The sequence below is a fragment of the Enhydra lutris genome, unplaced genomic scaffold (genome assembly GCF_002288905.1).
Source record: "Enhydra lutris kenyoni isolate GAN:26980312 unplaced genomic scaffold, ASM228890v2 scaffoldscaffold13, whole genome shotgun sequence".
Classification (NCBI taxonomy): Eukaryota; Metazoa; Chordata; class Mammalia; order Carnivora; family Mustelidae; genus Enhydra; species Enhydra lutris.
The window spans coordinates 26,501,669-26,523,637 of record NW_019154097.1 but is presented as its reverse complement, the minus strand read 5'-3'; the positions used below and the strand labels follow the sequence as shown (position 1 = coordinate 26,523,637).

The 21,969-nt window shown below is 56.6% G+C and overlaps 1 protein-coding gene across 2 annotated transcripts; it reads left to right on the top strand.

Moving 5' to 3' along the window:
- Nucleotides 1-557: 557 nt before the first annotated feature.
- On the top strand, nucleotides 558-20,840 carry LOC111146081 (PHD finger protein 19). Of its 2 annotated transcripts, none has more exons than XM_022501463.1 (15): nucleotides 558-684; nucleotides 3,337-3,537; nucleotides 4,012-4,093; nucleotides 6,380-6,475; nucleotides 6,970-7,070; nucleotides 7,618-7,766; nucleotides 9,417-9,512; nucleotides 10,246-10,314; nucleotides 10,515-10,635; nucleotides 12,891-12,958; nucleotides 14,282-14,443; nucleotides 14,996-15,083; nucleotides 15,837-15,922; nucleotides 17,032-17,127; nucleotides 18,220-20,840. In XM_022501463.1, the coding sequence occupies exons 2-15, from the start codon at nucleotides 3,352-3,354 to the stop codon at nucleotides 18,560-18,562; spliced, it is 1,743 nt and encodes a 580-aa protein (XP_022357171.1). In that variant the 5' UTR covers nucleotides 558-684; nucleotides 3,337-3,351; the 3' UTR covers nucleotides 18,563-20,840. The 2 variants fall into 2 exon arrangements, with proteins under 2 accessions (XP_022357171.1, XP_022357170.1); XM_022501462.1 differs by lacking the exon at nucleotides 558-684 and adding an exon at nucleotides 834-854.
- The last annotated feature ends 1,129 nt before the right edge of the window (nucleotides 20,841-21,969 follow it).

Here is a 21,969-nt window from a genome sequence, read left to right as displayed (position 1 = left end):
GTCCACACGGCGGGCGCGGGCGGCCGTGCGTTCACGTGTGGGAGCCCGGTCCGGCCTCCCCGGGGCCGCGGCTCCGGGGGCAGTCAGTGCGCGTCCGCACCTCCCCGCAGCGCGTCCGGGCCCGCGGGAGGTCTGCGCCCCCCGCACAGCCTGCAGGGTTTCCTCCGGGGGCGCGCGGCAGTGCTTCCGCGTGTGCCCGCGGCGTGGCCGGGTCGCGGCGGGCTCCGCGTCCCCGTGCTGTCGCGCCGCGTGCCTGCGCCCGGCGCGCGGGACGGCGGGGATGCGCGCGCGGGAGGCGGGGGGTCGGGGACGCGCGGGGGCGGGCGCGGGCGCGGGCGGGCAGGCGGGCGGTGCTGCGGGGCCCCGCGGCCGCAGGCTCCAATGGCGAGGCCGCCGCGGCCCCCTCTAATTACATAAGCGGGACGTCAATAATTCGCGGGAAAACGCGAAAAAGATGGCGCCCCGCGCCCTGGGGGCCCCTTCCTGAGCGCCCCGGCCCCTCCCTCCCCCGCCTCCCCCCCTCCTCCCCGCGGCGCCCCCGCCCCGCCCCGCCCCCGCCGAGACCCCGACCCCGGCCCCACGGGCGGACACTCGGCCGGGCAGCCGCGGGCCGCGCGCAGCCGCCTCCGCCGATGCGCCTGGTGGCCAGACTCCAAGTGGGACCGGCCGACACGCAGGCTCGCGGTAAGTTCAGCGGGGACTCCCCGCCAGACGCTTTGCTCCCGGCACACGTCGCTCTTTGCGAAATCTCCCCGGACTTGGGCGAACCGAGCGCCTCGGGAGGCGGCGGTGGGGGGTGGGGGGGCGGGGAGTTTGGGGTCCCGGGAAACTGCATGCCTGGGGCTGGAACGGGGGTAAGCGGTGTCTGCGGGGCGGGGGAGCTCCGCCCGGGTCCCCGAGCCTTTGGGGGCGGGGGGCGTGGGTGACAGGTCGCTGCTCCCTGGCCCCAAATCTTGACTTTTCCCTTTCGGGGGCGGGGGGTGGTGGTGGCGGCGGGGTTGGAGACCGACAGAGGCATTTGGGATTTTGCTCACGTCTGAAGTCAGGCTGCTGCAGTACTGGGACAGGGAGGCTTGGCGTCGGAGCAACGCTCCGAAGAGAGGAGCGCTTGAACCCGAGGGGGGTACCTCTGCAAGTCCCCCCCCCCCGAACACCCTTTTTAAAAAAGCCAACGGCCGCCCTGGGAGAGGCCCCGGAGCATGAATCATCCTCGCTTCCTGCCCCCGCCCGGCCCCGCGCTCCGGGTGCCGCGGATTTGAACTGGACGCCGACGGGAACCCGCAAACAGGCATTTCTTTGCAGATGGGTTTGAATCAACCAATCACAGCCCGCGGGGGCCCGCTCCGGGAGGATGGAGGCGCGGGGAGGGGGCCGCCACCCGGGGGCCCCCGCCCGGCCAGTGGGGGCGCGGCGACCCGGCCGGCTCCCAACGGTGCAGCGGGGGAGGAAGTGTCAGTTTGTGAACCTGCGGGGCCCCGGGCCCAGGCCCGGCGGGCGGGGACTTCGCAGCGCCCGGGAGCCAGGTGGCAGGGAGAAGGCTGGGATTCGGTGCAATTACCTCGCCCAATGCCTGCACTGCTCTGCCGTCCAGAAAAGGGCAGAATGGGGATGTAGGGTGGAGGGGAACGTGGCCACAGTGTCGTCTGGGGAGCCTAGACCTCAGCAGTGCCCCGCCTGCCCCAGGGCCCCTGACAGGCACACACATGTATTTAATTTCATATACCCACTGACACACGGCCGCAGACATCGTGAAACACAATCTCACAGGAGTCCACACGCACTGACACAGCAAAACACACAGGACTCTCTCCCTGTCTACAAACACCAGGTGCCCCCTGCCACAGCGGGGAGAAGGAGGGGACCAGGGTAGGGGGTGCAGGGAACAGAGCAAGGCTGTGTTCCTCTGGGCTCAGCGGAGAGTGTGTGGAGGGGCACAGAGCCAGGTGAACCTAGAGAGGGGAGGAGGGGGCCAAAGCCTGTGAAGACACTGGGGAGCCACAGAAGGTTTCTGGAAGGGAGAAGTAAGAATTGGTGGCCGTGTGGAAGTGTCTGGTGGGAAGACAGGAAAGCAGGGAGTGACGTGCAGTGTGTGCTGGTGGTCTCATTCCCCATCCCACAACCCTGCATAAGTGAGCACAAGGCTTGGGAAATAGTTATGGGTTGAGTGAATGGCCCAAGCAAAAGAGAGGCCTGAACTCAGACCAGGACAGGGACATGGAAAAGAGGGGCCAGATGCCAGAAATCCACTGGGCTTGAAGTTGGCCAACTGTGGCAACTCACTGGTTGGGAAAGTCTAAAGGCGCTCAGGGGTTTGGGGGTCCCCATTAGTGGTCCCATTAGCAGGAAGAAGAGAGCAGTGGGGCAGAAGTGTGTTCTACAGGATGGTGGGAGAGACAGGTGCTGGGAGGGTGGCTTGTGTTGCCTTACCTGCTAGCAGCACATTTGCATCTGAGTAGAAACAGAGTGAGTTTAAATGTCCCAGGACTGGTTTCCATTAAATCACCGCATAATTGAGAGCAGAACAGGGGATTATGAAGACACAGGTGGACCATCTATACCCAGTCACAAGTCACCTAGGAGTTTTCCTTCCTAGGTGAGCTTCCTCTGGCCAGATCTCAGGGCAGGGGTTGGGCTGGGGTGGGGTGGGGGGTTGGTAAGCAGCAAAGTCTTCTCGATGCTCCCCTGGAAAAGACCCTCCACTCAGAGAACATGTTTGCCTAAGGGATAAATCTTCAGGCTCCTAAGCCTGGGAGTTCAGGCCGCCTGGACATGGAGACTGCTCTATGGTTGGTTGAGAGATTCTTTATCTTTAGAAGGCAGCATGGTATGGGTGGGAAGAGAGGCAGGGTTTAGAATCAGCCCACTTGGGGCGCCTGGGTGGCTCAGTGGGTTAAAGCCTCTGCCTTTGGCTCAGGTCGTGATCTCAGGGTCCTGGGATCGAGCCCCGCATCAGGCTCTCTGCTCTGCTCGGCAGGGAGCCTGCTTCCCCCCACTCTCTCTGCCTGCCTCTCTGCCTGCTTGTGATCTCTGTCTGTTGAATAAATAAATAAATAAAATCTTAAAAAAAAATAAAAAAGAATCGGCCCACCTGATTATGAGCCTGGCGTGGCCTCTGCCCCACTGGCCACTTTCCCTTGCCAAACCTCAGTTTCTCTGTCTGTAGAATGGGAATAATAAAGTCTCCCTCACAGGACAGTCACGAGGATCCCATGAGATGATAGAAGTGCCTGGCACGTAGTACCATAGGTTGTGTAAATGGTAGTCTCCTTCCCTCCCCGGATGGACTGCTGAAGCAGGAGAGCGAGGAATAAAAATCCTCTTCTCTTTCTCTTCCAGTGTCAGGGGAAGCTGATGGAGAATCGCTCTCTGGACCCAGGGACTCGGGACTCCTATGGTGCCACCACCCACCTCCCCAACAAGGGGGCCCTTGCAAAAGCGAAGAACAACTTCAAAGACCTGATGTCCAAGCTGACAGAGGGCCAGTATGTGCTGTGCCGCTGGACCGATGGGCTGTATTACCTTGGGAAGATCAAGAGGGTAAACCTCTCCTCCCTGGTCCCAGTTTCCAGGTGTAGCCTCTGGTCTAGGCCTCCCTTTATGCCCCTCCTGCTCAAAAGATGATCCTGGAAGGACCCAGAACCTGCTTTTGCAGGTGCCATCTTTAGGGCCAGTGTCATCCAACCAGGTCTTTAGAATAGAGCTCTGTGTGCCTAGAGAACAAAACAACATCATGTTGGAAGGGATCTCAGAGGACCACCTAGCCTGTGCTGCCATCTGCATTCCCACCAGGTTGTGGTCCCCCAGACCCTGACTCTGGCCCCGGGTACTGGCGCGAGTTACCTCTGGAACTGCTGTCCTCCCTCCCCTTCCAGCCTAGCTCTGCTTTCTGGGGCACAAGGAGCAGGTGTAATCCCCCTATCCTGTGGGGACAAAAACGGGAATGGAAGACCGTGTCCCAGTGGCTTTTCCCTAGCCACTTTTTCACATTGTCCCTCCCTGTTCATGCCCCAGGTCAGCAGTTCTAAGCAGAGCTGCCTTGTGACTTTTGAAGATAATTCCAAATACTGGGTCCTGTGGAAGGACATACAGCATGGTGAGTACTCCTAAGAGCTCGGGCTCCCTGGCCCCATCCCTGGCCCTCTCTCCTCCTCCGTTTGATTTTTTTTTTTTCCTTCTCTCCTTCTCTCTCGTACTGCTTGTGTCTGGCCTTGTTCATGGACCCCTATGCCCCAACAAGCCCACCTGCGCAGATAGGATGGCTAGTTGTGTGTTTACATGGAAAGGCACTTCTGACATCCATCATGCCCTTGATCACTCCCACGTCACGAGGGAGGCAGGCAGGTGGAGAAGGTGGCTCAGGGGAGGTGCCGGGAGAGCTGGGATGGCACATCATCCCCAACTACACAAAGCTGAGGGTCAGGCTGGGGCTAGGAACTTGGGCGAGGGGCCCAGGCAATCAAAACTGGCACCTCTAGATGTGAGCACGGTGTGCCCTGTCTACATGTGAAGAAAACTAGTGGAGGCAGCCCTAGTCCTGGTGGGAAGCCAAGAAAGCAGAGACGGACCAGGCATTGTGGAGACAGACATGCTTGGACAGAGCTGGACCGCCTTCAAAAGGGAGCTGGGTTGGGTGCCATCCCTGTACGCAGAGAGCTGACATTTTCCCATCTGGCCATCATTCTTCCTTACCACAGACATGACAGACGCCACTCAGGAGTCCCAACACTCCTAAACTTCCAACACGGAGCTCCAAGTGTAGGCTCTGGAGACCTCAGACCGAGTTTCAGCTCTGCCGCTCGCTAGCTACATGTCCTTGGGCGAGTGACGCCACTTCTCTGAGCCTCAGTTTCTTCCCCTGAAGAAAGGAGGTGATGACATTAGTGGCCTCACAGGCTGGTGACGTGAGAACCCAAGTGTAGTACTTTAGCACTGCTGAGTTCCAGGGTGGCACTTCTGAAAGAATTTGTTACTGTAAGAAAGGACTTCAAGGAGCCTGCCAAGTAGAGGCCACAGAACCCAGCCGGGTCGTAGAGGTTCCAAACCACCCCTGTCTCCAAGGTGTCGTGGCTGATGCTGGTGTGGAGACTCTTCTCCAAGCCCCCATCACTCTGTTTCTTCTACAAAGGTCTAAAGCCATGGGGAGCTCTTCTCTTGAGCTACCTTCCCATCGGAAGGCATAGGGAGCCAGCAGGGGAAGAAAGGCTCCGGTGCTGGGAACCCTGGACAGGCTAACAGTGCTCACCTGGGGAACAGCTTGTCTCCCCAGCCAGATAACTGTGCCCCACAGGCAGGACAGTGTCCCTCTAGCATCACCCAAGATGAGAGCACAAGGCTGAGTAAGCCAGAGTTATTGATTACTTAATCAAGCTTACTACTTTATTGGTTTACATCAGCAGCTCACTTCCCTGAGCCCGTGTGGGTTCACCGCGACCCGTAGTGGCACGTTCAGGAATAAGAGGCAAGAGACCATGTAGTCAACAAACGTGTCTTGTACACATTATGTGCTACACAAAGTAGAAGGTCCTGGGGACTTAGTGATGAGCAGGTACCATTTCTGCCCTTATAAAACTTTGAGTCTGCCAGGGGGACAAGACAGAAACATGTTTCAGAATGTATTAATATATATCACACCTTTCACACAGAAACACACATATTCTTCAACAGTAACCAAAAGTAAAGAAAAAAAAAGAGATGAGAAAGAACTTTCACATAAAAATCAGTTGAACATACTTAAAATTGTTATGACATTTTAATTTAAGAAACAGTTGGAAATATGAACACTAATTGAATTTGTTGGTTGATACTAAATTGTTTTTAATTTTTAGGTACAATAAAGGCACTGTAGTTATGTTGCTTTTTTTTTTTTTAAGAGTATCCTGATCTTCCAGAATTACATACTTAAATATTTTCAGAAAATGGTTAGGTATCTGGGAATTGATTCAAAATAATACAAGAGGAAGAAATAGATGGGAATATAGTCAAAACAAGATTGGCTATGAGTTCTTAATTGTTAAGAACGTGGAGTTTCATTATAATCTATTATTGTTTACATAAAAAACTAAATTAGGCAGAAGAGGAAGCATGATATGGTCAGAAAGAACAAAGGAATTGATGTCAAACAGTCATGGGTTCGAATCCCTCCTCTCCTACTTAACTTCTGGGACTTAACCACTCTGAGCCTCAATTTCCTGGTCTTTCGAATAGGCTAATGATAGCAGGCTGCTCCGCATGGTTGGGGCGATTCAGTGAGTGGGCCCACGGACCCAGTGCCAGGTCCCACATTGAGTAGAGGCTTAGTACCTAGATGGTAAATTTTTAAACTCTTCTAATTCCTTTGAGCCAGACCTGACCCAGGAGGGCTTCTCTCTCTCCCTTTCAGCTGGCGTTCCGGGGGAGGAGCCCAAGTGCAACATCTGTCTGGGGAAGACATCAGGGCCACTCAATGAGATCCTCATCTGTGGGAAGTGTGGCCTGGGTGAGTGTGGTGAGCAGGGCACAGAGGAGGCCCTGACCTGAGGTTCCCCACCCCCTGCTGGCCAAATGGACGTGCCTCACTGTTGGGATCTCAGCAGGCTTCCTGTTTCTGTTGGAGCTCCAGAGTGACAGGGAGCTGATCCTGGGAATGAGGGCCTGGGGAGGTGACCCTTGGGGATAGCTGGGGCTTCTGGAAAGTAAGACAAGATGTGCAGGTTGGAGCTCCCCCTAACCCAGTAGAGAGAATGGGTGGAGAGATGGGACACAGAGGCTGAAGGCAGACTGTGATGTCTTCCCCAGCGGGGCCCAGGCTGTCTTTGAGTTGTCTGCTTGGACACCGGCTTGCCTGCCTTGGTGAAGATCGCCTGGCAGCTGGCAGGCACCCAGCTGCTTGGACTTGCTGTGCCCTCCCCAGCGCCATCCCCAGGCCTTTGGGTTCATTGGCCTGGGGGCCGCAGCTTCCCTGCGGGCACTCACCACCCCCCTCTGCTGTAGGGTACCATCAGCAGTGCCACATCCCTAGAGCGGGCAGTGCGGACCGACCCCTGCTCACACCTTGGTTCTGCCGACGCTGCATCTTCGCACTGGCTGTGCGGGTGAGCCCTCCTTCCTTGCACTCCCTGCCTTTCCCCACTTCACCAGGAAGCCTAGGCGCCCTGGGCTCTAGGTCACAGAGCCTGGGCTTTGGAGGCAGACAGTGCTGCCGCTGCTGACCAGCAAGTCATATGTCCCTGGCCAGGTTCTTTAACCCCCCCTGAGCCTCAACAGATGGTAAAGTGTATCTGGGTTTGGTGCCAGGGGTAGGAAGCCCCCAATAAATGGTGTTTGCTATCAAAAGACAACACCCATGTGAGTACCCCCCTCAATACATATTGATTATTATTGTTACCTATATTGTTACCTAAAATGCTGTTACTAGGAGAGCCTCGGGATGGAGAGAGGATAGATAGATTTGGGATCGATGAGGAAAAACTTCTTGCGTTTTTCACTACGCTGGAATACCTGCGGGTCTGCAGGGTCAGCATGTCCCCTGCTAGCCGCAGCGCGCAGACTCGTGTGGCCACCCCGGACCACCCCCCCCCCCCAGCCACCAGCCCCCTGCCGGGACCCCCACGGCTGAGTCAGACCCTTATCTCCCTGCAGAAAGGCGGCGCGCTGAAGAAGGGCGCCATCGCCAGGACGCTGCAAGCCGTGAAGATGGTGCTGTCCTACCAGCCGGAGGAGCTCGAATGGGACTCGCCCCACCGTACCAACCAGCAGCAGTGTTACTGCTACTGCGGCGGGCCGGGAGAGTAAGGCTGCGGGGGCGGGGTCTTCCCCCGAGGGGGCGGGATGAGGGGGGGTGGGGACCTGCGGCAGGGGCGGGGCCTCCCAGAGGGGCGGGGCTGTGCGGTGGGGGCGGAGCTAAGGCCGCCCGGTGGGGCCCGGAGGCGGGGCTCGAGGTGGCCCGGCTTGCACTCTCAGAGGACGCCTCCCGGAAACCGTAGGAGGTATTGAAGCGAGTGTCCGGATCTTCCCAGCCCCTTGGAGCTGTGCGCAGCCCCTGGGCCCAGTTCTCACCGCAGTGTTCCCGTTACATGGGATTGTGAGCAGAGTAGCGATTAGATAATTCACAGAAAGTCTCACCCGGTGCCTTGCACTTGGTCAGCCCTTAATACATGTGAGCTGTTACTGCTGGCGCACGGAATTGAGGATAAACCTTTCCATTGTCAGAGTCAATGAGACAGGCTCCTGGTGAGATATTAAGGTATTTTTCCTTTGGAAGTGTGCAAGCAGGGGGTGGGGGTCATGTGTCGGGCTGTGGAGGGGATTCTTGTCCCTACTGTAGGGCAGGAGTCTTTGATTCTTCCTGACCGGGCTGGGTCCATGTAGCCATGGGTAACGGAGCCCCCTCCCTTAGACTGACTGCACCAGACATTGTGGCGGGAACCACAGAAGGGAGAGATGGGGGCTGTGCCCTCAGGACACAGCCCACAGGATGCATCGAAGTCCTGAATCTTATCCTCAAGCTCTGTTGACAAGTAGTAGGGGTCCTAGAGGCTGAGCTTATCCAACCTTGCTGGGTAATTACGGCAAGTCACTTGAAGTGCTTCATCTCTCAAGTGGGGTTAACAACCTTGGTGTCATCCACTTCCCTGCGTGTGGGAAGGTCTTTGGGATAAAAGGGAGAAATGCTTAATGAGACCTTTACAGAATTGAGACAGTGGCTCTCAGTGCTCACCGGGCAGAGCCGCTCAGGGTGATTGTTAAAAATGCATCTCCCAGGGGTTCCCTAAAACACTGAGCAGGTCTCGAGGGGACCAAAGGATCTTCATAGTTTAACCCAGACCCCAGGCGTGTGCAGTCCAGGGACCTCACCTGGCAAGCTGCAAACAAAGCATCAGTTGTCATTAAGGAAGTGCCACTTTGCTCTTCCTTCCCACTCAGTGAGTAGTCGTTGGATGGCCATCATAGGGTAGACAGAGGACTGAGTAAGAAAAGCCAGACAGGGTGCTGCCCTTGGAGCTTACAGGGGCTATCAGGCTCCCACGACATCTCCCGGGCAGACCTTTCCATTTCGGTGGTGTTTGAGAAGCGGCCTGGGCAGTGCAGTCCAGAGATGGGGCTCTGGTGTGGCATGAGGAGCGCAGGTTTTGAAGGGAGGGAGCCAGGATTTGAGTCACCATACCCCACTCGCGTCCCAAGTGACCTGAGCAAGCCATTTAAGCTCAGAGTCCCCCATAAAATTAGGGCAGTGGCCCGTCTTTTACCAGACGGCACGATGGACTGATGGAACGCATGCCCGGACCGCCCCCGGTGCAGGCTCCATCCATGCTCGGTACCTGTGAGTTCTCTTCCTTTTGCCCCGGGCGGAGCGCGCATTGGTGCAGGGCCAGGCGGCTGAGGCTGCTGGCTGGCTGGGAGTGCGGGCCTGGCTGACCCTGGCTCCTCTGGCTCTCCAGATGGTACCTGCGGATGCTGCAGTGCCACCGGTGCCGGCAGTGGTTCCACGAGGCCTGCACCCAGTGCCTCAATGAGCCCATGATGTTCGGAGACCGGTAGGTGTTCGGCTGACCCGGCTCAGCCTGGGGTGGGGGGTCATGGGGGGAATGGGCGGGAGAGGAGCAGGGGGCAGCGGCTCTTCCAGCTTGGGGGGTTCTCGGATGGTGGGCTCCTGTCTAGGAGAGGCAGCTTGGGGCGAAGGAGGCCTTCTCAGCAGAGGAACGTACCAGGCTGCAGCCCCAGATGCCACCGATTTGTGGGGGAACCTTAGACAAAGTCTCACCTTCCCTAAGCCCCAGTCTCTGCACCCTCTGCAGCATCTGGGGAAGAAGGAGAGAGGCAGCCCCACCCCACCCCTACCTTGGCTACTCAAGGGGCAACTAACTGGGAGGTGGATGATTGATCTGGCTTCTGATAAATGGGGCTAAGCTAACAGAAGGCTTCTGTGTGTTGCCCGATATTGTGTGTCTTGGTTAGTGTGTTGTGTTTATGATTGTGTGCATGCATGTCTCAGAGGGGAAGATGGTCCCCGCTCTAGCTCAGCCTAGCCCAGCTCGCTGCGAATTCAGCCGCACTCCAGGATAATGACATGGGGGAAGGAGGGTTGGGGAAGTATCTCTTGGTCTTTGTCCTGTCCCATCCTAACCCCCATCCGCTATAGGGCCACTAGCCCTTGGGACAAGGACAGCGCTGACTGTGGGAAGGCAGGAGGGGTGTGCGGGGCGAGGGTCTGGGCTAGGGTAGGGTGTCAGCCCCTCCCACCACAGGCCCTTCTCTGCCCGCCCCCAGGTTCTACCTGTTCTTCTGCTCCGTGTGTAACCAGGGCCCGGAGTACATCGAGCGGCTGCCCCTTCGATGGTGAGAGGGTGGGGCTTGACCTGGCCCACCCACATCCCCTCCCAGCTGCTCCGCTCCCGCCTCCCTCCGGGAACAATTCCATTTCCAGCCACCAGCTCCCAGCCTTGCCCCCGCCCTTCAGCCCGGACACAGGAGGTCCCAGCCCTGGCTGGGCAGGCTGCCACCTCACCCCAGCCCCACCTACTCGTCCCCTTGCCCAGGGTGGATGTGGTTCACCTGGCCCTCTACAACCTGGGGGTGCAGAGCAAGAAGAAGTACTTTGACTTTGAGGAGATTCTGGCCTTTGTCAACCACCACTGGGAGCTCCTGCAGCTCGGCAAGGTACGCAGGACTGTGGGACGGCAGAGTGGCGGGAGGCTGCTCCCCAGTGGGCTTCCCAAGCTCCCAAGAGGGGAGCCGTTTGCCCAGGACAAGACAGGGATCTGGGGAGCTGAGGGCTCGCTCTTCAGCAGCTCTGCCTGTCTGTGAGGGCTGTGGGCTGGGGCAAAGATCCAGAGCCTCTTAGCTTCTATGTCCCCTGAGTCTAAGCCTCTGAGCCCGTGCCCTGCAAGGGGCTTCCTGGCCCAGGCTTTGCCAGGGGGTGGGTTGGGGTCTCACTGACTCAGCAGCAGGGAGCTAGGGGTGGATCTGGCTGGAGCGGGGATCTCTACGGAGGTGTTTGACCTCCTCCAGGTACCTAGTTACGATGGAAAGTGAAGTGGGCCTGCCCCCTGCTGGTCTCACTCTGCATAGCAGACGTCGTCCCGCGGGGCCTGGGGCCTGGGACCCGGGACCCAGGGAGCAAAGTAACAAACCAGAGGCTTTCAGGACATCAGAGGTGGAGACTGACTTGCTGGCGGCCAGCGCCACTTTGGAGCTGAGCCAGGACTGGAACCAAGCTCTCCCATGGTGGGCCATGCCCCTTTTTCCCTAACAACCACCTTAGAGTCCTTTCCACCAATCCAGAGTGAGGTATCTTCTCTACTGAATGCCCCAAATCTCTCTTTGATAAGACAGGAATTTACAAAAAAAAAAAAAAAAAATGACCTTTATGCTTTGCAGAAGCTTTTCATATAATGACATCTTCATTTATAGTATCTGATAATTTATAAGACATAGATATTGTTGGGGCACCTGGGTGGCACAGTCAGTTGAGCAGCTAATCCTTGGTTTTGTCTCAGGTCATGATCTCGGGGTCATGGGACCGAGCCCCACATCAGCCTCTGTGCTTGGCAGGGAGTCTGCTTCACATTCTCCCCCACCCTTCCCTCACCCCGTGTGTGTGCGCACACACCTTTTCTCTCTCTAAAACAGATAAATAAATCTTTAAAAAGATACATATTGTAAAGCCTTAAAAAATAGGTAGAGCTAATATTTTTAATAACTTTTTTCTGATTTATAAAAAGAACATACATGTTCCTGGTAGAAAAACTGTTAAGTGCTAAAAAGTATGAGGAAATAGACTTTAAAGATTTTAGTTATTTATTTGACAGAGATCACAAGTAGGCAGAGAGCCAGGCAGAGAGAGAGAGAGGGAAACAGGCTTCCTGCTGAGCAGAGAGCCGGATGCGGGGCTCAATCCCAAGACCCTGAGATCATGATCTGAGCGGAAGGCAGAGGCTTTAACCCACTGAGCCACCCAAGGGAATAGACTTAAAAAAAAAAATCATCCAGGGGTACCTGGTGGCTGAGACGACGGTTAAGTGTCTGACTCTTGATCTCAGCTCAGGTCTTGGTCTCAGGGACTTGAGTTTGGGTCCCGTGTTGAGCTTGTGGTGAGTGTGGAGCCCACTTAAAAAAAAAAAAAAGCCACCCATACTCCCCCATCACACTGCACAAAAACAACTGCTACCGGCGTCTCCCGTCCTTTCTTCTATGTCTGCTTTTCCTTGGCTTACATTATATAGTAGATAAAATTTTAAAGCATTTTTTTTCAGTTTACATTACATCATACTTTTCCATATTCTGAAAGAGTTTTTGTCAACATTTTTAATGGCCCCATTGGTTTCCACCATGGTTTACTCACTGTGTTCCTTCTGGTTGGGCAAGTAGTCTCTTCCCCACTTTGCATACTTCCCGGGCATAGGACTGATGCAGCAGGGAAGGTTTTTGTACTTAAAGCTTTGTATTTCATGTTCCATTTCTATGCTAGAGCCCATGGTGTGTCATGATGGGTTCAAGAGCATGGACATTCTTAAACCTTTATTTTTTTTAAGATTTTACTTATTTATTAGAGCGTGCATGTGCAAGAGAGAGAGAGCAAGGGGGGAGGGGTAGAGAGTGAACGAGAAGCAGACTCTCCCACCGAGCAGGGAGCCCGACGTTGGGTTGGATCCTAGGACCCTGGGATCATGTCCTGAGCTGAAAGCAGATGTTTAACTGACTAAGCACCCCACCCCCCGGGTGACCCATTAAACCTCTTGATCCATCTAGGACACGAGTTGACTCTCCGCATTTCCAGATGAAGAAGTGAGCTCAGAGAGGTGAAAAGATTTAGAATCCTAGAAGAAGTTAGGATCCTCACTCAGAGATCAGGGGAGGGAGGGGACAAGGGTCCTGTGCTGGGTCTGATTCTCCTGCTGGCTGCTCCTCCTCAGCTCACCAGCACCCCCGTGACGGACCGAGGACCACATCTCCTCAATGCGCTGAACAGTTACAAAAGCCGGTGCGTGCAGGGAAGGGAGGGAGTGCGTGGGGTCCCCAGCAAGTGGGATTGGGTGTAAAGCAGCTCCCTGCCTCGTGGCCTTTGCTCAGACTGCTCCAGCCTGGGTCTCCCTCCCCTTCTCTTTGACTAGATGAGTCCTACCCATTTTTCAAGATTCAGGGAGCACCCCACCTCCTTTATGATGCCTCCCTGACCCCTCCAGCAGCATGATGTGTTTGGGTCCTGGCTTGGCTCCATGGAGGGTGCACCCCTGATCTTTGAGGGCCCCTCCTGCTCCAGCCATCTGTGGTTCTGAGCCAGGCACGGAAGGATCAGTTCATCATCTCCTGGCTGGGCTGCAGCCTCCTACCTCATTCTCGGCCGTGTCTTCCCTCTGGACTGCTGAGACCTTCTCAGAGCACACAGCTGACACATTCCTTGTTGCCACTGCAAGGAGTGCCCAGGATCCTAAGTGCAGCATTCAAGGCCTCTCCTGAGCAGACCCTGCTCACGCCTTCTGCCGCTGATCTTTTGCCGTATTTATTCTGGGTGTCAGCCTTTCTGAACCCACCACTCTCTCACTCAGAGCCTTGGCTCCGACCCTTCCACTGACTAGAGTGCTCTTCCATCCCTTTCACTCATTTGTTCCCCGGATGGCTGTTTGTTGCAGTGTTACTCTGGGCCAGCCCTGTGTAGGTGCCGAGGACGCAGTGAGGAATAGCACATGGTCCCTGCTTCTGTGAGACCCCTCCAGACGTCTCTAGACACAATCATCCACTCCACTCTATCTTCCACCTTCTTGTGGTTTGGGGCCCAGACACAGAGCTAGTCTTAAAGAGTGGGGTCTCCTGCCCTCCCTGTGGACAGTCTCCTGAGGGTAGGACTGTCTGAGTCACCTCTGCAGCTCACGGTAGCTCAGCCAGTGTTGGAAGGAGGGAAGCACCTGGAGGTGTTTTCAGTCTCCTTGGGGAGACCAGAAAACAGAATGGCATAGAATCCAGTGTCTCGGCCATAGCAGTTCTGCTGGGGGCTGGAGGAGACCCTCCTGTAGGAGGTGACCTCAGGGCTGGTTGAGGCATGGGAGAAGAAAAGGGAGAAGAGCAGCAGGAACCATACACGTGCAAGAGGCAGGACAGGGAGGAACCCTCAGCCACATTCCCAGCCACCATCCGGGACCCCCGGTCCCACGGGCCTTGAGGAATCAGCGTCACCATGGACAACCCTGGATTATAGCTCTAGGCCCGGGGAGGCAGAGCGGGTTATTTTAATGCTTGACTCTCCTGACCAGGAAGACGATGGACCGACAGACTCCAGAGCTTTCTCCTTCCCCGGCCCACCCCCCAGGTTCCTCTGCGGCAAGGAGATCAAGAAGAAGAAGTGCATCTTCCGTCTGCGCATCCGTGTCCCCCCCAACCCCCCAGGGAAGCTGCTGCCGGACAAGGGCCTGGTGCCCACTGAGAGCGGCGGCGCCTCTGAGCTGCGTAAGAGAGGAAAGAGCAAGCCTGGGTCAGTGCCTGGGGACTGAGCTCGGGGGTCTCTGTTCCTCCCAGCTCTAGCCCCAGCCAATGGGCTGTGCGGTGGGCCCAGAGAGGACGGTGGCATCCAAGCGAGCAGGGAAGACTCCAGCAGGGAAGATCTCCACCCAGATAGGCCCTACTGGAGGCACCAGAGAGGGCCAGTTAGCAACCGAGCTGGGGCTCGGTCCCACACCCTGGGCTCCCTCTGCCGTGGCCCCTGTTGTCTTGCTTGGAGGGCAAGCCAGGTCATGGGGCCCAGTCTTGCTGGGTTAGGGCTTAGGCAGAGAGGGAAGGGGAAGTGAGAGTGTGTAAAGGGTCCCTGGCTCTCCTGGCCGAGCTGAGCCCCTTGTCCTGGGCATCGGGGACAGAGCAGCCTCCTCTCTTTTCTCCTCACCATACCCGCCCCCCACATCCTCCCACACCCACTGTCCTGAAAGAGTGCCATTCCCCACCTGCACTGCTGTGTCCCCAGTCCTGTCCTTCCTCCCTCTGGGCCTTCAGGCTCTGACCCGGCCCCCCTCTCCCCTTTCTGTCTCCACAGTTTGTTGCCTCACGAATTCCAGCAGCAGAAAAGGCGAGTTTATAGAAGAAAAAGATCAAAGTTTTTGCTGGAAGATGCTATTCCCAGTGTTAGTTTCTTGTTTTCTTGCTCTCCACATTCACACACAGGGTCAGCCCATATCAGGGATTCCTGTGCAGGGAACTGAGCCCCCCAGGCCCGGGGGTACTCTGCCACATCCCTTAAAGGAGAAGCCAGATCCCTGCAAAGGCCAGGCACTGCAAGACCACTCCCTTATCTTCCCAAGTTCTCCCCAGAAGCCAAGGGGGGCGGGGCAGGGGAGGAAATGTCCTTGCGCCCACAGTCCCGTGGGGTCACTGTGGACCAGGAAGGGCCAGCAACTCTCCTGAGGTCACACGTCAGCCACTGGCCGAGGCCAGCCTGGGACAGGTGCCCAGAGCACTCCTTCCTTAGTGGCCAGACATTGGCACCACAGCCCTCCACGTGGGCAGGGACACTAACGGTCCTCACATGTCCCCCAACCTGATGGTGTGCAAGGCACTTGTAGGCAGCCTCTCACTCTGCTGTGTGTCCCAACCCCTTGAGCCGGGAAGCATGGCAGCTCTTCTGTCCACCTTGGGCAGTTCAGACGACTGAGGCCCAGCGATGGGAAGGTCATGCAGTCAGCTAGAGACAGAGTTGGGGGCAGGACCGGGATGGTCCAGCTCCCTGGTCAGCCTAGGATGAAAGAGTGTGTGGCAAGTCTTACCCTGGGGAGGCCCAGTTCTCAGAGAGCCTGTGTGGCCCTCAGCGGAGAGAGGGTGCTGTGGGAGGCGGCTCTGATGCTCACTGACCCTCATCCCCATCCATCCTGTGTCCACAGAGCGACTTTACCTCAGCCTGGAGCACCAACCACCACCTGGCCAGCATATTCGACTTCTCGCTGGATGAAATTCAGAGCTTAAAAAGGTAACCGCATGGGGCGCCTGGGTGGCTCAATTGGTTAAGCAGCTGCCTTCAGCTCAGGTCATGATTCCAGGGTCCTGGGGTTGAGCCCCGCATCTAGCTCCCTGCTTAGCAGAGAGCCTGCTTCTCTCTCTCCCTCTGCCTGCCACTCTGCTTACTTGCGCTCTTTCTCTAGCTCTCTGTCAAATAAATAAATAAAATCTTAAAAAAGAAAAAAAAAAAAAGGTAACCGCGAGGGCCCGGCAGAGGGCTACTCCAAAGCGTGGGGTTAGAAGCAAGCAGTGAGACCTCCCTCCCCCAGCAATGAAAGAAGGCTCTGGAAGGCGCAAAGCAGAGAGCCTTTCAGGGAATGGAAGCTCCCTCAAGGGTCATTCCACTTAAAAGGGTCCTAACGGAGTTGGGCCGCCTGCCTGGGCTGCCTGCCACTCTTCCCGCATTTGCCCGGTCTCAGCACACCCGCCTCCTGTGGGAAGGCTCCAGGACTCCCAGGGACAGGCTCCCCAGAGCAGGATCGAAGGCCAGGCCATGTGGCCTGGGCCCTCCCGTCCTTTCCAGCCCCTCTTCTGCTCCTCCCGGCCCTCAGATACCAGAATTGCTTAGGTTATCCCACATTCCCGTTCCTCCAGGGAGCCCTCCCAGACACTACCCAGATGTGCGGATGCTCCTGTGTATTTCCACAGCCCCTCGTGCTTAGTGCACCTCAGGGGAGGGACTGCACAGTCCCCTGTTTCAGTTCCGAAAGGATGAAAAGTCATGTGGTGCTTCCTGTTGGAGGAGGAGGGCTTCGGCCAGACAGGCCTGGGCTCCAGCCCCCTCCCAGCGGTTACTAACTGTGCACCTTCAGCACAGTCCTCCGGCCTCTCCGAACTTCCTCACCTGCATCTGCCTGGCTGGTAGATGGGAACAGAGGCTGGAAATGGAGGCCCTTTGGGTCTGTGGAGTAGCCAGGTGTCGGGGCCAGGCTCATCAGGGCTCCCATCACCGCGGGGGATGGTGCCGAGGGAAGGCTTTATCTAGTGTCCCATCACTCCTTGGACTTGGACGGCTGGCAGGGTAGAAGATGGACAGGCAGACGCACGGCGGGGGGCAGCTCACCCTCTCCTCCCTCTCAGTGCCAGCTCAGGCCAGACCTTCTTCTCAGATGTGGACTCCACTGATGCCGCCAGCACCTCCGGCTCGGCCTCCACCAGCCTCTCCTATGACTCCAGGTGAGGTTCCTGCGGGTTGGACTCGGCCTCCATCCTTCTCCCCAGTCCCCACCGCCCCGTCCCCATACCTCCTCTAGTGTGAGGACCTGGCCCTCTCTGCTCGTGAGTCTGGGTCTGGAACCACCTGGTTTTGAGTCCTGGGGTTCAGATGGGGCTGCGTATGGCCACTCGGGACGCTCTGCCTCGGCTGCAGGGGATGTGACACTTGTCACTGGGAAGTTTCCATGCTAGGGTCCTTGGCCTCTGTGTGCCATGGCTTGCAGGTCTCTGTATGGTGTCCTGCTTCTTGGCTGTCCACCTCTGGGGTCTGTCTTCTCTGTCACTAAGGAAAAGAGCCATGGATTTAGAAGCCTGATGGCAGGGGACATGGCACCATGCAGCGTGGGGGTCTGGGAGAGGGGACAAAAACGCCTGGGGACCTGGGCAGGGCTACAGTGTGTTTGGTAGGAGCTGGTCCTTAGCGGCGCGGGAGGCTCCTGCACCTGCGTGCTAGGACACTGGCATCATGGCGTCCGTGCGCCCGCGGGCATCTCGGGGCGCCACCTCTCTATTGGTATTTGGTTCCTCCTGTTTCTTTGGTTCTCTGAGCTCTTCCGGGCTCACTTTCTGTTCTGAAGCACCTGTGGACACGCACCTCTTCTTTTATGTGTGTCTGTCTCTCCACCAGCTCTTTCTGTCCCTGTGTATGTGTTGCACACACACGCCCGCCTTTCTCCAGTCCAGGCTCTGGGGACAAGGTCCGTTAGTGTGTCGCTCCCATCCGCCCGCACCACTGGACTCCTAGCTGCGAACGAGTCCAGGAGCGCCCAGGGAAGGGATCAAGCGGCGCCAGCAGGGCCTCCGCAGGCATGCTTTAGTGGGGGGCGCACCCTCGTCGGAATTCCGGGCTCACTGCTCCCCTGCAGCCAGTTTCTCCTCCTTCCGAGCCTCCTCTGGCCTGTGGGGAGGGCCCAGGGACATACTCCATCCCCCGCCACGCCCTGGGGCCTGGCCCAGTGCCCGGTGTCCAGTGTCCGGGGGTGCTCGGGAAGAGGGCTCGTCAGGATGATCCCATCCCGTTCCCATCGTCTCCCTCTCCCCATGCTGACCTAGACGGACGGTGGGCAGCCGCAAGAGGAAGCTGGGGGCCAAAGCGTACCTGCCACTGCGGGCAAAGCGGCGGGCAGCCGAGCTGGGGGGGCGCTGCCCCTCAGACAGCAGCGCCGAGGCGGCTTCGGGCCCCGAGCGGCTGGACGAAGGCATCGACAGCCACACCTTCGAGAGCATCAGTGAGGACGACTCGTCCCTGTCCCACCTCAAGTCATCCATCACCAACTACTTTGGCGCGGCCGGGCGGCTAGCCTGTGGGGAGAAGTACCAGGTGCTGGCCAGGAGGGTCACGCCCGAGGGCAAGGTTCAGTACCTGGTGGAGTGGGAAGGGACCACCCCTTACTGACTCACTCCAGGAGATGCCAGCAGCCGGGAAACCAACGGAGAGACAGTTCTCTCCAGGCTGGGGTGGGGGAGGAAAGCGCAACAGCTCCAAGTGCCTGGCAAGAGGCCCTTCCCGCCTGCCTGCCAGCCCGAGGCCTGCGCCGCTCTGCGCGCCCATTCTGCTCCCGGGCCTCCTCAGCCTCATGACCCCTTTGCCTGTGTCTCTAAGGTCCCACTGGCTGTTACTCGGTGTCTCCACACACTCTCTCAAACTGTTTACCTGTAACTCCGAATCTGTGTCCCCCTGGCTCTCTGACCCTTTTTTCTGAGGCCCAAGTCTTTCTCTTTGTCTGTGTCCTTCTCACTCCCACCCCATTTGGGTGTGTGTGTTTACACACCTACACATGCACGGCTGTCCCTCTCCTGGATGTCCTTCGCACTGGACCCATGGGCAGCCAGTCGACCCAGGGATCGCATTATAAGAACAGGAACCTTTAAGCATGGCTGAAGGTGGAGAAGAGGACGTGTCTCGGAGCTTTTCCCTCCCGCTTTCCTGCCACTCCCTGCTGCCCTTGGCTGGGGTGGTGAGTGGGGAGACTGCCTCTGTGAGAGCCTGTGAGGCAGAGATCCTGGGACTCTCGGGATCTGAGGTGTGAAGAGGCTGGGTCTCTGCCTCAGAAGGCACCAACCCCAGGGCCCACTTACTAAGGCTAAGAGTAGAGGCTCTGAGTGTCAGCTTCCCGTGTCCCAGAAGTTGTCCTCTCCTTGGCCACAGCCCCTCATAGTTGCCAAGGAGCTGCACCTGGCCTTGCTGGAATGGAAGTGGCCTTGAAAACCTGTGGGACAGGGAGAGGAAGTGGGAGGAAAGGAAGCCACATCATGCTAACCTTCAGACTGTCTCCTGTGCCTCCCCCCGCCTCGACCCACCACCCAAGCCAGACCATACACACTCGCACAGAAGCTCCCATCACACGTGTGCTTTCACCCTCCAGGAGTACACAACACACACACACACACACACACACACACACACACCATATACACATACACACTCCCACCCCCTCTGGTGCCAGCCTGGTTCCTGCCCTTGGCTCTCCCTTGGCCCTCTTCAGGGGCCGTGTGCTGCAACTAAATGTGAAAGTCCAGCCTCTGCCCCCTTCTTTCAGCCATGAACCAGCTGTGACCCCGCAGGGAGGCACAGAGGACGCCTACTCTCTTCCCTAGCCCCTGCTGTGCCCTGAGATTGACAATCACTTTTTGGGACAAGTTGGGATTTTTAAAGGGCTTGTGCTATCTATTCAGTCCCCTCAAAGGAAAGTCTTTGTCAGTGAGAGTAAAAATAGAATTCTTAGAACTGACATTACAACTCATACCCATCTGGAGGAAAACCAAAAGTGAGAAGGGGAGGGGACCCCTCATTTTTGCTGCTTCCAGAGATATTAGAAACAGACTCACATGATTGGAAAGTAGAAAGAAGTGCCTTCACTAGGGCAGGGGGTGGACCAGATGGGGACCGGCCTTGCCGACCCCTGCCGTGGCCTCCAGCTTGGCTGGGTTCTGCAGGCTGCCAGCTGCAGGGCGAAGGTAGATGAACAGAGGGGTGGTGTGGGGGTAGCGGGCCTGGGGAATTGGTTTTTCCATTGCTAGGCTCAGCCCCTCCCCACCTGTGAGCATCAGGGAGTCCCTGAGATCGTCCAGATGCCCCTTGCCTCAAACCTCAGCTCCTACAGTGCCTTTCACACAGGACCTCACCTCCTGCACATGGCCCACCCGCTTCCTCCTGCTTCCCTAGCATGAGCCATGCAGGGACCAGCTGGGGGTGGGCCCCATTCTCCCTCCTCTCAGCCCCACAGCTGCCGCCACTGAAGCCCCCAACTGGGGCCAGATGGAAGGGGACTGAGAAGCCAGCCTCCAGTCTGGCAGGGGTGTGGGATCTGGGATCCGATCTGTGGCTTCCTGCCTGGCTTCAGAGGGTACAGCAACCCCCCAGGCCTGCTTTCTAGGCTTCTCAGAAAGCGCAGGATGAGCAAGGCCTGCCACAGTGCACCTGCACCTTCTCTACTCATGCTCCGGAGAGGCTCTGGGCTTGAAGAGGGGGAAGCGAGGAAGGGGGGTGTCTTCCTCACTTGGAAAGTCAGCATAAGGCCTAGCACGGCCACCTTGACTCCACATCCCAGCATTTCATTCATACCAGTTAATAGCTGCATTACTGCCAACTGACCTTATAACCCTGTGCACCTTTGGAAAGATTTATGGTTTTGAATTGCTGCTTTTAATAACATTTGTTATATTAAAGTTATAATTAATGTGTCTGGTTTATAATTTAAAAGCTCCCTTTGAAAAATTAACTATCCTTCCCCTAGTGAATGAACTATCCACTGTTGGGTACCAGGAGGAATTGTCTGGTTTCTGGTCTTGGTTTCCTGGAAACAGAGGAGGAATGACAGGACCCCATCTGGCCGACCGCCACTCCCTCAACTGCCCCCGCTGTCCTCCCCACCGTACTCTCACCCTTACCACCAACAGGACGTGGAACTTTTTTTTATCTGGGAGTACCTGACCCATGAGGGCAAAAAGCAGTAGCTGAGGGCCGTGGAGAAGTAAAAGATGGGAAATGGCCTTAGAAACGAATCTTATGAAAATACATATACAGTCACTGTAAAACTACTTACTGCTCACAGGCACACAGTCCTAGAAATCTGCAGTCACTTCTAGGCCTGTCTCTGCTGGTTCTAACTTACAGCACTTGAGGCAGGTTCCTTTGCATTCCTCACCCTTCCAACGCCAGCTGTGACCCCTCCGGAAGTCAGCTCCCAGGTGAAAGAAGAAACCATATAGATGTGATGGGTTAGGACCTTAAGCTTGTCTAATTTGAGAAAAACTGGTATGAAGGGATAGGGAAAAGTCAGCAATAGGGAGATGCAGGCCACGGGTTCAAGTGGATTCTGTAAGTTCAGGGGGTAAAGTGTAGCCTGTTAATCCCCGAGTATTAATGTCTGCACTTAGAATTCTTAATTAACTGTGGCCCCCATTTTTTTCTGTCATGCGTTTTGCTTTGGACTTTTAACTGCCCTTAGAACAAAATCACAGCGGATCCAGGGTTGGGTGAGGGGCTGGGATTATTCTTGGGGCTGAAGTCACCATAACAGAATGAAAAATGACTGGTCTGCGGTCTCAGGAGACCTGAGTTCCAGTCCATGTTCCAAAGTGAACAGCCGTACAGACCTCCTCGGTCAGTGGTCCTTCCCGGGGTGAAGAGTGCCTGGTTCTTTGTGGTCAAGATTACTGATCCAGACTTACAACAAACATTTACCTTCGGAGGTTAGGAGCAAGAAATTAGAATTCTCAGAAATTCCCTAAATCACAAGTTATCATATTTTCTCCATTATACATATCTCAAAAAAATTTAACAAGTTTTTTTTTTACGGA

Excerpts from the sequence above, each read along its gene's own strand:
- LOC111146081 (XM_022501462.1), top strand. The coding sequence starts at position 834 with ATGCCTGGGGCTGGAACGGGG. Across the intron at positions 4,094-6,379 it reads GTGGAAGGACATACAGCATG|CTGGCGTTCCGGGGGAGGAG; the intron begins GTGAGTACTCCT and ends TCTCCCTTTCAG. Across the intron at positions 15,923-17,031 it reads GAAATTCAGAGCTTAAAAAG|TGCCAGCTCAGGCCAGACCT; the intron begins GTAACCGCATGG and ends CCTCCCTCTCAG.